Below are 18,707 nucleotides of genomic sequence, written 5' to 3'. Positions count from 1 at the left end.
GCAAATTTACTGTCATACAAGGAATGCCATTAAGTCTCCCTTCTACACATTCGGGTGAAAAATTTGTTAAAAAGTCAAGAAACAAAAAGCATAAAATCTGTAATAGGCAACAATATACAAAGTTTCAAATATAAAATCGAGACTTGTATAGTTTGTTATTTGCATTTTTTCACAAGAGTAAATTAAAAGAACCACACATCACTGAACTTCTACACAAGCTTCTCGTGTTTCAATGTCATTTATTGAGGAGTGAATGAGATACTGTCAGACATGCCAAAGAGACTTCACATTCAAGGGCTGGAAGCTGAACAGCTTTCCTCATTGAGTCACTGTACAAGTTGTTTTTGGGAATCGAAAGTGCAATCAATGAGGTCTTCATGCTCGATGTTTGTCTTCAGTTTTTCATATTTTGATCTACTAAGTTGTTGGGCAGAAGGACACTTTCTACCCTACAAAACTCACACTCCAATTAATACAATTAACACTAGATGTAGAGAAACGTTTATCTGTTATAACGTACATCTACTGCTGAAGATCTTATGTCTAATGAGAAAATTCATCTTGTTTCCCTTTCACCATCGTATGGATGGCTTATACCGTTAGAAAAATACTCTTCAGTGCTATTGTAGGGTTTACAGGAAACTTCTTCCATGTGTGGGATAGAAACCGATTTAAACACCATTCTGAAAGAATGCTTCTCCCTGCTGCCACTGCCTGTAGGTTGCAGAAGAATGGCCTACACGCACTACAGTTCTGGTTTTACTCAAAAAAGAAACAAAAGAAACCTAAACAATAGGGTAAACGTTTATTTGGAGTTAGTTTTCTTGCAGGTGATAATTAAGGCCCTTCAAGCAGAGTTTAGGAGCTCCTGTATGGCTGCCTGCTGATCTGCATTGAGCTGTGATATGCATTCTGTCCACAGTCCTCCGGATGTCTAGAAAACAAATGAGAAGCGATCTTTATGCAGGCTGACAAGCGTCCAAGGCACATCCTAAACTTTCCTGTGTTTACAAAGCTCAAAATTCACTCAGCTTATTCCTGTAATATATATGCCAAAGAGAAGAGACTGACATGTTCAGTTATATGTGGTGCTACAGAGGTTCAACTCGAGATGCTCCAGAAGGCTGAACAGCAGCAAAGTAATGGATTTGAAACTCCTGGGAACTCCCTAAAACTAAGTGGGCCAATTGATAACCAATATTTTTATGTTAACCACAGCCTAAATCACTTGCTCTGTGCTGCACTGAAATTAACAGATCAATGATCAAGACAAACTGAACCCTGCCTCCACACGAGAGTGTTTTGGGCACTGGTGCAGCAGTAACAGAGCTTCAAAGTGAGTACTGTGATTACAGCATGACATGCTATGGATGCTATGTGTAGATGTGCAAAATTCTGCTGCCAACACACAGCATTACGCTGTAGTGAAAAGAAAGGTAAACTACATCCCAGAGAGACGTACAGAGCATTTATCTGGGTAAATCCATCATCTGTGTTACCACAGCCCTTAGCTGAGACATCAGCTTTTAAAGCCACCATCAGTAGGCTGGTTCTAATGGTATCAGTACATGCTGATAATAAACAAGGTTGGAAAAAAAGTATTTGTTCATTTATCAATAGAGGCTAGAAGCAACTGGCACCCTGCTTTCTTGAGGATGATGATAGGAAAAAAAATTGCAGGTGACTGACTATAGGTCTTTAGATTGACTTTTGCGATAACAGTATACTTGAAGTAAATTAAAAAAAAAAGTTTAATTTATATTTGTTATATTTTACTTCCAGTTATATTATAATGCCCTTTTCTCAAACAATTAAAAAAATGGATTCACAAAATTCAAAAACAAAGGCTCTCAAGTTTAAGTTTGTGGTTTCTAGTTTTAAATAACATTAGGCATTTTAGACTCTCAATTTATGATGAAATATTGCAAAATTAAATGTGCTCTTCCAGCATTTGTGAAAAACATTTCAATTGATACTTCACACTGAAATATTTCTGGCCTGAGATTACCTAAGCATGAGGAAAAAAGTTTATGTTCAATTCCAGTTATGACCATGATGTTGCTCATGTCAGACACTGGCAGTGAAACAGTCAAGTCTTTCACCCGGAATCTAGGAAGCAGCAACAGGCAGACTTGCTACAACTACATAGCCTTTAAAACTCCTATCATAGGATAAAAGATTTACAGTGGTTTACTAAAGACAAAATATTATGTGTGAAGAAAGAGAATTGGTAACAGCGTGCTAAAATTGTATTTTTTAAAAGAGATGACTTTTTTTCCTCCACAGTATGAAGGTAAATCATTTAGCCAATGATGAAGTCTTGTTTCATATTACTGTTCCTGTCATTCCTGGCCAAAACAAGACTTTGCTGTACATAACTAATCTACACATCTATGGGCCATTGTATTGTTAAGAATTAATTATTATCTAACCTTGACGATTTGAGGTAAAGAGAGCAAATGCATTAGCATACCCTAATACAAAGTTCCATTCCCAGACTTTAAGTACTAACAGCAAGGACCTGTATCTGTCAGCCAGAATCTAGAGCAGCCCTTACACCACCTTCACTTTCAAACTTTGCTCAATTGCATTCTCTTTATGTCTTCAGAATTGTAACAAGTAATTTTCTACCAGACATAATCGATCTCGCAGGCTGATACTGATACACTCATCCAAGTGAAACCTTTCCAACATCAAGTATTCCTAAAATTCTTGGACAAGAATAGAAGAGCTCCCTGTGTTTTTATGAGCGACATGCTTGCCAAGCACACTTCTTTCTAGCATTAGGTGCTACATCCACCCGACAACATTTGGCCCTATATGAGATCTGCCCTATTGCGCTATCACAACACTGTAGGGAAATGCTGCTTAAATACTTGGACATCCCCATCACCATTAAGTTACTCATAGCATAAAGGAAGTAAACCTTAAGGCAGTTCCCCAAAGGCAGGGAAAGCACTGAGCAGCCACCTGTATTTGCATTGGGTTAAAAAAGGCAGTAGTAAATTACTTGTGGTTTGCACTCATTTTCTAGCACAGGATCCAAGTCTCTGCTATATTAGTAAGTCACCACCGGGTGCTAGGGACCCTTACAAAAATCATGTCTTGAATCAAACCCTGCAGTACACAGTTCATTGATAAAAGGACAGAGATTTCTCTCCAGATTTTATTTTCTGATTCAGAAAAAAATGCACAAGAAACTAACACTAACTTGCATGTTAACTGCCTAGCTGCACATAACTACATTTTTTTTCATTAATAAGCTTTATTCAAGTACAAATTTCACCAGGTTTTATCATTAATCATTCAAGGAATGTTCAAGGATCTCCAAGAGCATTGGTTGAAGTGTTATTCTCCAAGGAGTCAGTGCTCTCAAAACCGGTTTAACAGTTTGGTTACTTCTGAAAACAGATTCTAAATGGTCCCTCGACACTAAAGCAAGCATTTATTTACCTGCACTTGGCGAACAACATTAGCCAGCCGCTTGGTACATGGATCTTCATGTTTGATAGCTTCATGAATTTCACCATCCGCAATTATACCAAGTATTCTGGGAAGGTTGGAGTTGTTGGGACCGAGGACAATTGGGTTATTGCTGTTACAACCAAAATACATATAGATTACAAATAAACTAATGCTTAACTAATTAAGGTAAGCATTTTATATGTAAGAGGACTGATTTTGTATCTTACTCTAAAGCTGCTTATTTACACTTAAGTTTCACACAGCTGAGTAAGTACACACAGCTTTTATACCTGCTGACAGAATGTTCCCCCTACTGTTAATATTTAACCAGCTGATTCTCTAATCAGCCTAAATTTTATCAGGATGAAGTTCTGAACTTTACAGAACAGCTGAGTTCCATGCAGATGGAATTGTAAATAATGTGACAGAAATACCCTGCCTAAAAGGCCTTATTCCTCTCTCTCCTCTGTCTGTCAGTGCTGCAAGGGGGAGGAAGTTCTGTGACTCGTGTCAGGAGCACCAGTAACTTCAGCTCTCTGCCAGCACTCTCACTGACACAGCAAGCGAGCAGTTCTGCTCCCTCTTTCCAAGCCAAACGTTGGAGTAGAGGAGTATTAGCAATCAGGAATCTGTGTGGAAAACATTAGCTACCTTCCAGCCCTGCCACCTACCACTGCTGGAACACAGAGGCTGCGAATGTAGGACTAGCAGATCTTCAGGGAAGTAGGTGGCCAGGCTGAGCCACCTGCACAGAGCCGGGTACAGAAGTATGCTAGTACTGCAATTCTCCATTTCTATATACCTGTGTGCATGCACAACTGTCAGCATTATTATGGTGTCTCTAAACAACTGTTCTATTATCAGTCTAGGGACCTCAGTTGCCACCACTCATTTTGAGACTTTGCCTCAATAAAGCACCAAGAGATACAAGATATTCACAAAATAGAAGAGACTTCAGGAAATCTAAGTTACTTCCTTTATATTTATCTCCTAAGATATAATACAGTGCCAACCATAATGTGGCTACTACATAACGCCTCAGAGGCTGACATTCTTTCACTCAGTTATGAAGTGCAACTTGCACCCACACTAGAATAATTATCTTTTTTTTTTTTTTAATCCAGTGACCTATGGGAGGGAGCACAAATCTAAAGAACAAGCTATGGGACAAGATGTTTTCAATACTAACTGAAATAATTATCATAAACTTATTAAGGGAAATAACACTGTACCATGAATTTATCCATATTATTTCTCTACTTTATATTTCACTTTGTTGATACTCTAGCTTTCAAAGAGCAAAAAGCTGCAAAAGTACTTTAGAAGGTTAAAAAGAGAAGGCTGCAAGAGCATGTATGCTGCTCTTAAATAAAAAGACCGATCAGTTATTAGAGTTGATATGTAAGAAGAGTATAAAAAATTTTCCTGAAATTTGCTGTATAAGTTCTCTGCTGATCCTTTCCCATCATGTACACATAAAGCAGCCAGAATTTTTTTCCAGCCATACAGACCTTCGTTAGGATGAGGAGAATGGCTGTTGAAAAAGACAGCAGTAACATCAGGGAAGGCTCACTTCTGACATTTCAAATTATCTTCTCTAAAACATATGCGGATTAAATTGGCAGTTTCTCAGTTTTGGAAAAAGAATGTAATGAAATAACCTGCAAACAGGCTTACTTTCTGCATTAGTGTGAAGACTTTGCCTTACCTCTCCAGTAAGTCACACAGATAGTTGAAAGTATGAACAGCTTCTTCTTTGTCTTCATGAAGTGGAAGCCATGATAACCAGTGGGGGAGGACTTCTTCAACATTTATACAGTCAGGCTTGAACTTCATTATCTTTCCTACAGCTGAAATGCAGTTTTCTGTTGCATTGACATTCTCTTTGGTTTTGGCATCTGGTGACTGAATGACTCTCACCAGCAGTGGAAGCGCCTCTAATTGTTAAACAATACAAGAATAAAGTTTAATGTATGATGAAGGTATGCTTTATTAACATCACAAACTCTACATGAGACAATTGCACGTATTAAAACCAGTATTTTTTGTGTCTCAAGTACCAAAATCCAGTCATTTCAATGTTCAACTACTTCTAGGTTCTTCTCTGCTCAATAATTATCATATGAAAACCAAACAGATAAATAAAGCTCTGCAAGGAAACACAAGAGAACAGCTGGTGCAAAAGTCTGAATTTTCTTTAGAAGTTCAAAAGAAAAAAAAATCTTCCTATGTCTCTCAATTGGAGTTATGCAATCTAAAATATAAAAGACACTGTAATTTCTAAGTAAAAACATAGATAGCAAGCATTACCTTTTTAATCTAATAGGCTCTATAAACACAGGATGAGGAAAAGCACTGCTAAGGAGACATTTACAATAATGTGAACTGTAGTGCATGCCTGCTGTACATCTATTGCTTGTGTGCACATACATACATAAAAAAAATATACATATAAATATATATATATATGTATGTATATATGTACACATACACACCTCCCACCACTAAAAGGTGACCTAGGAAAAACTCATAGGAGTAATCTCATCTGGTGAATCAAGCTAGCATGGTTTAGATTGCAAAAGTCAAGGAAAGGAAATGCCTTTCAATGAAGGAAAAATGCCAGTTTTCTTGCTGGGTTAATAGCAATTATATTAATTGCTAATTGCTAATAATATTTTTTATTAGTCATATGGGTAACCACACGCACACTTCTAAATAACATTAATGTCATGTGTTTAGTTACTAGTGTCCACGCAGACTTCAGAGCACTCTACATGCATGCAGAACAATTGTTATTGTGTTCTTCTGCTAAAAATAAAATGCTAAAGAGGTGAAATTCTAAATCAGCACAGAAACAGGTTGTGGAATTGTGCAGAAAGCACACTTCAAAATAACTCCAGTTACTGAGGAAGAGCAAGATCTTGCACTTCTGCTTTTTGATGAGTAAGTAGCAGCTTTGCAGTTAAAGAATACACAATGACCCACCCTTGCTATATTAACTCCACTGAATTATATTTTTGAAGAATTCAGCAGCCATGGAAAAATATCATTAACCCTAAACTAGACAAGGATACTTTCATGGGGCTGATAAACATTACAGAACTGCAGAAACATTGGTCATCAGATTCACTAGCTTGTGTATCAAATGCAGGATAATAATGCTGGATTATTCTGCAAAGCAGAATTTGTTTCAAAGAAGTCTACAATCTCCAGGGCAAGCTGGGTCTGCATTTTGCATCTCAAGTTTTCATGACTGCTGAAGCTAAAACTCATCTGTGTTTCTTCACTCCTTAACACTAATGGATGACTTTGTAGGTATGCGTGTCCTTGTAGCTGTAAAATTAAGAGGGCATCAAAATGAATCTGTATAATTTCCTCCCTACAGATTAGCAGACAGATAGTTTTCTTCCTATCCATACAATAGACCCATTCCACATGGGTGTTGGTTTAGATAATCCTTAAAAAACCCTTTTGACTATGAAAGACTGTCTTCAATCATAATAATAGGTTTTTTCCAATTATTGCTCCACCAAATTTTAAGGGCACTGATGTGATTTAGGAAGAAGTCCATGCAGTTGATTAAACCATTTTCACAGAGAACAGATGATTATATTCTTCCACCAACATAAGAAATAGAAGCAACATTGATGGTTACATCAATTGTAACCTTGTAACCCTATTTAGAAAGTTACATTGTTTTTCTTCCATTTTATTTCTTTGCTCTTTATTAATTCTGTTTTTAGTGCTTTTTGTTTCATCATAATGTAGCTCATGTGCCACTTACAAGTTCTCTCTATATTCCTGGATTTTTTCAACTGACTGTCAAAAATGCTTCATGTTAATAAATTAATACATCTGCTTTTTCTGAACAGACTGCTACAAACTTGCAATAGAACAATATGTCAGCACTATATATCAATCAGTAAAGAAATTAAGTTATAAATAAAAGCTCACAAACATGATGTTTTTCAGAGAAGACAGCAAAACCCATGGGGTAGAAAACTTCTCATGCCATGGATTTGCTTTGTTTCTAATCACAGCACATCTTCATCTATTAAAATAAATCACAAAATTCTTTCATGTATGTGCAAAAGGATTTAGAATACTTTTGAGGTGCCTGCTAACAAAATGTATGCTTAAAGGAAAAAGGTTATTTTATCTAAAATTCAATAAAAGGAGAAGTCAAGTGTCTGGGTTTAATCAGGGATTATTTGTCCAAATACTAAGAAAAGGATCAAAGATGTTACAAAGTTTAAGTGGAGCAAGGCAAAATCTAATGAATGAAAAATAAAATTGAGACTTCAACAGATGCTAAAAAGCTCCAAAAGTTTCAAAATCAGAACTGTCTAAACAATTCTAAATGTTAATGCTCTTAATGTGCCACTGCTGCTTTTTTCTTTTATTTTTTTAAAAGACATCTTGATTGTAACCATGTAACAATAACTTACATTAACAATGAAAATTACAACCCTGATTGATGTAGGTAAGATTTGTGTTAAAGTCCTGATTTATCCCTATCAGATGATTCGTATTTTCTTACATCGTTTAATTCAGTTTTTGTTAAAGATTCATGTGAAATACATATTTGAAATACAAATTTAGCTAAATATTTTCTTTAAAAAAAAGGAAAAATTCTGATACAGGATGCTACTCAGTGTGCAAAATTAACTCTGGTGAATGGCAAACAGAGTGCAAGCAGACAATAATTTCTTTCAATTTAAGATGAATTTGAAGTTTTAGAGAAATACGAAACATTCAGAAAGAAAGCAGGCCAAGTATTTCAGATAAGTAGTACCACACTCATTTCATTTCTTACTTAACAGAAATCAGGCTCTTTCTTCATATGTAACAGGAAAGCAGAGAGCCACATTAGTTGTATTCTAGGCTATTCCTTAATACAGGTCATTTGTATAATTCTTCCAGACATCCAAGGGGTTTTGCATTAATATGCAACCCCCTTAGTATTAATAAAAAGCATCTACGAGACAGGTGTGCATCAGAAAGCTGTTCTTTATGAAATTAACGTTTGCATGTCAGATCGTATCTTAAAAAAGAATATGTTATATCAAGTTTGCTAAGCAGTAAGTGCTGCAACAGAAATGCTAAACAGAACAACAATAAAAGCCCAAGGAATTCAGGTACTTTATTAAGCCATCATTAGTCTACCACACAGGTTATACTGCCAATCTATTTCACTGCCAAGGGGAAGAGACCCCATCAACCAAAAGTCAAGCAATTTTTATTTCCTCTCACCCAAATCACACATTCAAATAGTTTTATCAGATGCAGGTATGTACCTGGGCAAAAAGGACGGTAGCCATCCCCCCCAAATTGGGCCATGACTCCAACGCCGTAGGCAGCTGCTTGCCTGACCTCTGGGCTGTTGTCACACACGGACTCCAGCATTGGCCTCAGGAAGTATTCTGCATACTTGAATGAGGCTGGGCTGCAGTGCTCTACAATGTCATCAAAAATGCACAGCCCCCACTGCCGGTCTGGCCACGGCCTGTGTGGACACTGCATCAAAAAGAAGTAATACATGTTACACACCTTAAAATTTTTATGCAGCCAATGATTATATCAACAGAACAATCACAGGAACAGTGGTCTAGTACTTTTGTTAAAATCTTCCTGGATTAAACTGAATCCTACAAGCACGTAATTTTCTGCAGTTACACTTGTAGCAATGTCATTCATAAACAAAACAAAATAGAGATGACTATCTGAACTTACTGAAAGAATAATGATTTTCAGCCAAATCATTTACACCGCTATTTCACACGCAATTTTCCCCCAAGAGTCTGCAACACTTTTTTGTCCCTCCTCTTGAAATCCATTGTAAAGAACATTGGACACTCTCAGGAAAATTAAATTTCTCAAAACAGTTGTATGTGTCAATGATCTTGGGTCTTGAAATCAGAAATTTTAAGTAGCACAGCAGCGCAGCTGCTCAAAAAGCATAAGTAATCACTTCAGTCTTCATCCAGAATGATTCTTCAACCACATACATCTATTTTGTAAAATGGCAATTGCTACATTCTATCTACCAAGTTCTCTAAGAGTCCAGCATGGAAGGCCTATTACCACATCAGAAAAAAAAATTAAATTCAAATCAAAGGAAAGCAAGGTACTTACAATTAGGTTGACAATTAGTGGAAGTAACCTTTCAAACCATGGCAGTACCTTCTCCTTGTAACTGCTGAATATTGAGTGCAAAATGTCTGATACTTTTGTCAAAATATAAACATCACTGTCATCCTGAAAGGAAAAGGATACAATTCATGTTCAGACTAATTATCTTTAAAATTGTGGAACTCACATGAAATGCCAAGGTGTCTAAACTAATGGAATAAAGTTGGTTTGTGACTTTTTTTGTAAAACAAAGGTTTTCAAGTTCACTATTTCAACTGTTGGTTTGGGTTGAGATGGACCTTGAAGTTAGTCTAGTTCCAACCCTACTGCACACACAGGGACACCTTCCACTAGACCACGTTGCTCAGAGCTCCATCGAACCTGTCCTTGAACACTTGCAGGGATGGGGCACTTCTCTAGGTTAACATGTTCCACAGTCTTGAGGCACATCACTTGTTACTGATTTCATTTCGGACACTGAGGCACTGAATGGAATTCTTTGGACATAGCCATCCAGTCAATTCCTTATCTGCTGAATAGTTCATCCATCAAATCCATATCTCTCCATTTAGTGACAAGGATGTAGTGTGAAACCCTGTCAAAGGCCTTGAGGTAAGGGCTACATAAACATACTCTGGGATCAAAGGTGTATAACCAAATGTTACTGATTATCATATGCTAATTCTGTCGATATGGCAAGTGACATTGTGGTGCCACTCCTTCTTTCCACAGGGTAATGTAGACAAGTCTTCCTTCAGACTTTACAGAAAAAATACAGCAAACATTAAAACATTTTAAAAAATGCCTTGCAACTCTGTTGCAGAGTATGGATTCAGTTTGTCTGAAATTGCTGCTTGCAGTTCTTTCATTATCAGTATAGAGTGAAACATAAGGAAAAAAAAGATTACCAAACCATCTAAGTCACCTTCTACAAGAATGAACAGCAAACATTTCAAAGAAGAAAGGAAGAAAAATCAGGAAAGGGTCTTGGTTCAGAACTTGACATTTGTTATTTTTCGATCCCAAGCAGTATGAAGGCAACAGATCTCTATCCTCTTGAATGCTGGCTGGCCTAATGTTCCCAAAGGAAAGGGGCTCAAGAACTGCATTGTTATTAAAGACAGTATTTACATATGGGTGCATGATTTCTTAGGATACATTCTGGAGTCTGCATACAGGTTAAACTCCTGTAATCAAGCTTCACACCTGCATCGTGTGGCAAAAAAAAGTTTCTTAGTTCTTAAATTTACTGAGCATCTTTTGTCTTTTGTTAGAAGCAGCAGTGATTTATTATTCTCTACTACCCTCTCCATACCAATAATGATCTAATAAAACTATCATATCTCTTCTACAATCAGCCCAAACTAAAAAGTCACTTTGGTATTCTCTCCTAAGAAAACACATTATGCCAGCTATTTATCCCGCCATCCTTCTTTGATAATATTTTTGGGCTATTCTTTTTGAGACAGGCTCCTGACGTGACATACCATATGTCTAGGAATCAGAGGTATGCTCAAGGTTAAGAGCCACCCAGCTCATAAGGCTGAAAGAAAAAGCAAGTCAGCAGGGCTAGGCCTTAGAATAAATATTCTGCTGTTGAATCTGTATAATTGATAAAGTTATCTAAGAATTGTTGAAAGGATGAAGAAAATAAAAAGCTATATCCCAACCTTCTTATTTCAGTATACTGAAAAATGAAACCTTTCATATTTTCTAATTCACACATGTCATGTGGCTCATTTCTTACTGAAGTTTTGAAGGACTATAGTAACAGAACATTCTTCTAGGAAGGAGTAATTCTGAGGATGCACTATGCTTTAACCAGGTAGCACAGCATATTTGTGTAATGTATTTCTATCCTGGTGCTTATGAGTGGAAAAGCTCCCCAAATCAACTTACTTCATCTTGTAATGACTCTTCTACTTGTTCATCATAGTCTTCATCTTGTCTTTTCACTAAATTCAAAAAAAAATTAAACCATTATCTTTCTACAAGTGCAAAAGAAGCCTGTGAAAGGGAAAAAAATTATGCAGAAACAAATTTAGAAAACAGGAAACAGTAGCTGAAGATGCAACAGGAACTTTCTGTCTTTAAGAAGCTTCAAAGAGCTTTCACAGAAAAACAGGTACAAGCCAGCTCATTTTAAGAATGTGTAAAAGCACATTAAATAAACACACCAGCTTGTCCATGAAGACATGAAAAGTGCTTAGAAATAAACTACCATTGCTTTAAGAAAACTGTTAAGACTTCAGATGAAAAAAACCCACAGAGAAGACAACACAAGATATGTGCACTGTCTTTCAAGTAAATCTGTCCATCAACTTTTGATTAAACTACAGTATCGCTCCAAATGATGCCATCTTCATATTCCCAGAGCTTACGAATGTAACTCATGGCTTCTGTTTTTCAAAGCCCAATTACCTTACATAAATACACAAATTAAGAAATCCAAACTAAGCTTTTTTTCTGTGTTCGGAAATAATTAGGAGTTGTGCTTTAAAGAACAGCCATATCACATGTTAACAGGACTTAACGTTAACTTACCCTGTCTTAATTCTTGATTTTTAAAGTGCTCTTCTAGTTTTCCTTTCAGTATTCCCCCAAGTTCTTCAAAGTGTTCATTGTTAAGGCATCCATCTCCCATTACCTCAATACACTTGTGAAATAAAATCATCAGTTTTTCAGATTTAAGTTACATGAGCAGTCTTAATGAAATCTAGGCACCCAAAGAAAATTAATACATGCTCTGCTTTAAGGCAGAAATAATATTAATAAAACATTCATACTGTAATCAATGCTCAAATTATACAAGTAAGGCATAACACCACTATACATTACATGCCCATAACTTCAGTTGCTTGCAGTTAAAATTAACAAATCTGATAACTGTTTTAGGTTAATAATTTGATATTTTTGAAAAAAAAAAAAATAGAACTTTTTCCGTCAGCTGTAACATTTAAAGTCAAATCAAATTTCACGTAGAGGAAGCCTTGCATTTATTCCAGCCGTGTAAATGAACATCAAACACAGTCCTTTCTCATGGCAAAAAGCTATGGGCAGTAACACCACAAAATCTGTAAAGGATAACATTACCTTTGCAAAAGAATGCATTATTTCTGAGAGAACATCTGACTCTGGTTCTGTCCCAATGGCTTTGATAAGTGCATCACACATGAAGTGCCACATCTGTGTGAGGTACTCTGGCCCACGGACTCGAGCACATTCAAGAAGGAGGGGCATCGACTCTGCTGCTGCCACTCGAACACGTTTCATTATTAAGGAAACAAAGTAATCGAATCCAACCTAAAGTGCTTTGAATTTAAGCATCCACCACTATGATTAAGCTCTTAGTTTTCTACCCCAAATTTTTTTTTTATTAGTCTCCTGCATTTGATTTCTTAAGTAGATACAGATTAAATCATAGGAAAATTAAACTGTTTGCTATTTCCAAGTGGCTTCAAGCCTGTTTCAGGCCATGACAGAAAAGCTGTTCAAGTATTCCTTTGCTTTGTTGGCACAAACATCACTTTCTCTACTGATGGCTTATTTGAAAAGAAACTATGGGGAAAAGTAGGATATTTTGCCTAAAACAGTGTGTAAAACAACATTCTCTGAAACAATTTCTGCTATAAAGCCACAGAATATTTTAACACTAACACTTCCAATTCATTTAGGAAAAAGTAAGCAGGACTTTGATTCTTCCAAACTAAGTTTCTGTTTTCACGGTAGTATTTGTTAATAGGATATCATCATGGAAATAGAACTTCAACAATGGAACCATCAGCTTTACGACTTGTTCTGTGTACTCCACAAATCCTTCTTTTAGCTCTTTTGCATAACAAACCTGAAAAACAGAGCATAGAAATGCTTCCTTTAAAGGAAAATACTAATATTTTTCAACTATATAATGGTGAGAAACATTGTTAAAAGTGCAAGGTTTTTTTTTAGTTTACTTTAAAACACATTTACCTTCCCCCTCCACTGTGGTATTTTAAGAAACTCTGACAGCATGAATTCTCACTCTTAGAGCATGCCCATATTTCTTAAACTGAATTCAGAAACAGCAATATTTGCAAAAACAAACTACTTTTTTAACACATCATGTTCCTTAAAAGTTTTGATAACAAAGTAGAACTATCTGTTCATTTAAAAAATTCTAAGCTCCAAACCAAATAAAAGTATCTTTAATCAAGTAAGCCACAAAGTGTCTGAAATATAAATTTAGCAGTATAACCCAAAAAACCCCAGAACTATTTCACGATACTACAAAGAATATTTTTGTTACCCATTTTGGCTTCAGGCTCAACTGACCAGCAACACATAGGTCACCAAAACTGTTCTATTACTTACCAGCATCTGGCACGCAGTTGCTTTTTCTTCAAGACCTGCAGTTTTAATTCCAAAACTTTGCTGATCGCCTATGCTTACAAATTCCCAACCATCATCATCACTCATATTCTCCATATCTTGTGCTGTTATACAAAAGGAAGGAAAAATAATCTACAAGTGTTACAAAATCATTTCTTTCTGTATTTTTTTCAAGAAAATCATCATCTTAAACTTACTGTCTAAAAGAGCTACTTCAGGTTTAATGGATGCAGTCTTCATTAAAGGTCCCATGACAACAGGAAGGTACTGCTGAAATTCCTTTCCAAGAATTTTACACATTCTGGCCCATGCTGAGATCATGTAAGAAATCTAGAAAAGATAAGAAAGTCAGAATTTTCATGTCCCACATTTTATTTTAATGCATATTTAATAGGAAAGCATGAAGGAAGAACATTATACCATAAGACTTTTTAAAAAGACTTTGACGGCAGTGCATAACACTTACTTCAAAGAGAACTCATCCAAAATGCAATCCATATAAAAACGCATCTCCAAAAGACCTGTCCCAAGTCTTTCTTTCTAACAACACCTTGACAGTACCTCTGATCAAAGCTGCTATACATGTAAAAATGTGACAGTGTAAGATAAACTTATGCAATCATGACTATCTTGGAAAGTTCCTTTCTGAAATGAATTATTTCCCAAATTTAAACAATACCACTGAGCCACATTCCTGAAACTGGCAAAATAAGGGCAAAAAAAGAGTGGAGTACTGTGTTTTCAGAGGAGTATTCATTTTTAGATGCACAAGTCAAAATAGCTCTCTGCTCATTAGAACAGCTGCTTAACAAGTTTCATTGAACTATTTATAAGAAGGTGACAGCAAGGAAATAGATCACACAATGCCAAACAAAGTAGTTACTAACAGGCAAGGAATGGTTACACACATGCTCAAATTTCTTCAGCAAATATAGGTCCTGGAAGTCTCACTTCCTAACCACGCTTCTGTGATAGATTCTGGGGCCATATCAATGTCAATTTTTGTCAGGTTGGACAATTAGCCTGAGGGGCTAAGTGAGGGGCAGAAATATCACATATACAAGCAATGTTTTTAATACTAACCAATGAGCTATAAAGACATGATTTTAACATACCTGTGGATCATCGTCTTCTAGATCACTGAAGTCTGTTTGTGTTTTCAGTAATAGCTGCATTACATCTGATGCATCCTGCATAAACTAGATACAGGAAACAACTATATGTTCTTAAAGGCAAATTAAGATGGTACTTTTCAAAGAGACTTAAAGCCTCACTTACATTAAGTCCAACACACTATCAAGACATAAGCTAAAGCTGGAAACAGACTGAAATGTGGATAAAAATGAAAACAGGTTCTTTTTCTGGAAGCATCACCAAGTTGCTCTTGTGTTCTTATACTTGAAAGTAGAGGACTACTTAAATAAAACACTACATAAATGACTACCACTCACCAATAAAAAATATAAAAAAATCTGACAATTCTAACTTATCCAGATATCCCCCTACTATTTTGACTCCATTATGAAACTGGGATAAAAGCTGACAGCACGAGCTACTTACTCATAAGGTAGTAACATTTTCAGTCACATGAGATGCTCCAATTATGTTACCCTCTTTTCACTCCCCAAGTTCCCACTAGTTCTCCAAGAATAATTTACTAAATGTTATGTTTAAAATTTGTCTGAAATTTACTTGCATGCATGGTAATTTTACTGGTAGTCCTTCTAAGTCAAATGAAAGAGCTGATAATTTGGGGAAGGGGGATATTAGTAGTTTTATACTGCATACATCGCATTATTTTACTTTGAAGTGTGACTTTGCTTTCTTCACTCAATAAAATGAAAATCCATAAACCATAATGCAAACTTGCAGTCAGAGGATCACTTAGACTCTTCTGTAGTTCTTCACAATTGTTTCTACAATCTTTTGAGAGACATGTTTTAACAAACTTATCAAAAAAACCCCTTGCCAAATACATCAAGCCTCATGACAAACAAGTACTTCAAGTTCTATTATGAGCACATTTAAACTTTTTCAGGCATGTGCATACAAAAACTATACTAAGTTTCCTTTGAACTAGATACTTTTTGCCCTTGGTACTGTGTAAATGAGATGCTCCAGTATTTCTCTTAAGGCAAAAAAACCCAAAGGAATTAAAAATGCTTGTTTTCAACACTGCTCAGTGTGACAAGAATGACTTAAGCTGTAATAAGATTCTATTGTGAGACTGTGAATCTAAACAGCAAGACAGTCACTTCAAAAATGAAAACACAAAAACAAGCATAGAAATCAGCAACAATACGTTATCAGCTATACGTTTAACAAGTGATTACATTAATTCAATGTTAGCATCTCAAAAAACAAAGGCATTTTAAAATATATTTAGATCACTATTTAAAATCTAAACTTACCTTTTCTTTACCAACAGCAAGACCAATTAGGCTGATGCATTCAATAGTCTTTCCTCGTAAAAGTCTTAATTCCTTCTGAACAGCATTCTCAACAATGTGTTTTAAGGAGGGCATAAATAAATCATAGTAGGGAACAAACTTCTCCTCTACTGTATCTGCAACTGATGCAATTGAAGTCACAACTTGCTCCAAAACTAGCTTAGTGCCTTTCTGTATCAACTTGGAAAGAGGAAGAAGAAAGTGTTATATTTTTTAAAGCATAAATTTTACTTAAAAGCATGCCAAATGTAAAAATCTGCTTTTATATATATCCTAATTCTTGTCAGTTTAGATGAACAACAGATATGTATACCGGTTCATTTTAGAGGTCCTAGTTCAGCTACACTTATTCTGCATATGTGACAAGGTTACCCTCTATGACACAACTTGTTCAGCATATTATACCTCTTGTAATTTTATCACCATGATGGAATGAAGATGCTTCACTAGATTATCCAAATATGGAATAAGCAGTGACTTTGGACAATCTTCAGTGAAGTTTATGAGTGCTGCAGCTGCATGGGCTTGAACACGCTGGCTACCTTGATCCTCCATGGTTTGCAGAAGAGCTCCTATCACCTGAAAAAGAAACATTTCAGAAAACAAGTTTCTGAAGGGGATATAATTTTATCACCTTTTTTTTCCTACTATTCTACTACTTGCCTTCTCATGAAATTTCTTTTGAAAAGCAGGTGCGAAGTCAGTTGCCATTTGTCCAATAGCGTTACAAGCAGCGTATCTTACTCTTGGATGCTGAAAAAGTATTTCCCTCAATTATTTAACAAGTAGTCATGAGAGCAGAAATGAGAACATTTTGAAATCATTAACAGAACTATACTCACAGGATCCTGAAGAAATAGCAAAACGAAATTAACTATCTCATTTAAAATTCCCTCCATCTGTTGGTGGCAACCTTCTCCAATGGCTGAGAGTGCCATCAAGCCAGCATGCCTGTACTTCCAGTCAGCTACAAAAGAGTAAAAATGAAATGTTACTACTTTGGAAACTATAAAGCACCACAAAGACAAATCACCTTTTCTTTGAAGAGGTGAGGACACACGAGGAGGTAGACTGAAGAACAAGAGATGGAAGGGGAGTTGATGCATCTACATGATTTGTTAAATACTTTTCACTTTTCTTCATACATACTTCCAGAGATGCACAAAAAACTGAGTATCTAATCCAGGCCAAATCCAGACCTAGAAAAATGAATTCTTAACAGCTGATTATGAGTATGTACATAGTACTAACACCTGGAAACTGCATTTTAATTAAATGAACTAACCAGGGAAACGTCAAGATATTATTTCTATTTCTCGCTCTCCCATCTCTTTTCTGTTTTAATGGCATCAGAACAGCCTGTACCTGTTTATACCTCCTTTTTATATTAGGAAGAGAAAAAGGTCTAGTGACTCAAACAATATCCCAATTTAAAACAAATAAATCATCAGTACTGAACTTTTCAGGAGTGTCCCTCAAGACTATGTAAGAACAGTAACATTCCATTTATGGGTATAAGACTTGCCTTGCCTCCAAGTCTTTTTAGCATGTTCTCAGTGTAGTGGGTATTGCTGAAATGAACCTTTCATGCCCCTCTCCTTTTTCTTTAGGCAAGGGAAACATGTGAGAAACTTTAATTTCTTTTATTTATTTTTTACAAAAATCTTTCTCTGTGGTAGAAACCATGGAGATTACAGAAGAGAACACCAGAAGAATGAATATGTTCATCAAACAACCTGTGGGAAAGGCATGTAACAAAACTTATTTCCCCAAATAATGCAATATTTCATTATTGCTGGTAATGTATTATTTCCAGGAATGAACAACATCACAGTTCAGTGCAGTAGAATCCTGACACTCAAACTTCTGTCTGACCAGGATGAGATGAAGTATCATCTTGACAGAAGGTACAGCAGGAAAGCAGCAGTTTATTTTGTGCTATTTCAGTTCACTGGATGTTCCTAGTTAAGCCTACACCTCGTTACTCTCATTGTATTACTGTTAGCATGCATTCCAAACTTGAAATTAATGAATCTACAAAATGAAACGCAATCAACTTTGGACCACCTGGTTACCCAATCCAAACCCAGAAGTTTTAAATTATTATCTCAATAAACATTTGTGAGAAAAGTGGTGGGGATAGGAAAAGTTTGATTACTGAGTGTATTAATTATGTTTTAATCTAAAGGTCTCCATCTTTCTCCCCCGCTCCCTACCAGTGAGAGCCCCTGAAGCAAACAGTATCTTTTGCATTTCCCTTCTCCAAAGAGCACCAAGGGCTATGGGAAGCCC

The 18,707-nt window shown here is 36.1% G+C and overlaps 1 protein-coding gene across 1 annotated transcript in view; it reads right to left on the bottom strand.

Annotated features, from left to right (window-relative positions):
- Positions 1-202: 202 nt before the first annotated feature.
- IPO5 (importin 5) overlaps positions 203-18,707 on the bottom strand; it is a 43,329-nt gene continuing 24,824 nt past the window's right edge. The window contains exons 11-26 of the mRNA XM_017821089.1: positions 17,258-17,382; positions 17,079-17,168; positions 16,821-16,994; positions 16,377-16,595; positions 15,081-15,164; positions 14,163-14,295; positions 13,948-14,069; positions 13,345-13,441; positions 12,691-12,863; positions 12,142-12,253; positions 11,497-11,552; positions 9,601-9,723; positions 8,763-8,982; positions 5,174-5,402; positions 3,454-3,595; positions 203-934 (exon numbers count right to left, since the gene is read on the bottom strand). Of these exons, the coding sequence (XP_017676578.1) occupies positions 848-934; positions 3,454-3,595; positions 5,174-5,402; positions 8,763-8,982; positions 9,601-9,723; positions 11,497-11,552; positions 12,142-12,253; positions 12,691-12,863; positions 13,345-13,441; positions 13,948-14,069; positions 14,163-14,295; positions 15,081-15,164; positions 16,377-16,595; positions 16,821-16,994; positions 17,079-17,168; positions 17,258-17,382 (2,186 nt within the window). The 3' untranslated portion in view covers positions 203-847. The remainder of the gene's footprint in view (positions 935-3,453; positions 3,596-5,173; positions 5,403-8,762; positions 8,983-9,600; positions 9,724-11,496; positions 11,553-12,141; positions 12,254-12,690; positions 12,864-13,344; positions 13,442-13,947; positions 14,070-14,162; positions 14,296-15,080; positions 15,165-16,376; positions 16,596-16,820; positions 16,995-17,078; positions 17,169-17,257; positions 17,383-18,707) is intronic.

Source organism: Lepidothrix coronata, unplaced genomic scaffold, assembly GCF_001604755.1.
Source record: "Lepidothrix coronata isolate B3197 unplaced genomic scaffold, Lepidothrix_coronata-1.0 Scaffold88, whole genome shotgun sequence".
Classification (NCBI taxonomy): Eukaryota; Metazoa; Chordata; class Aves; order Passeriformes; family Pipridae; genus Lepidothrix; species Lepidothrix coronata.
This window is presented reverse-complemented; position numbering and strand designations above follow the sequence as displayed.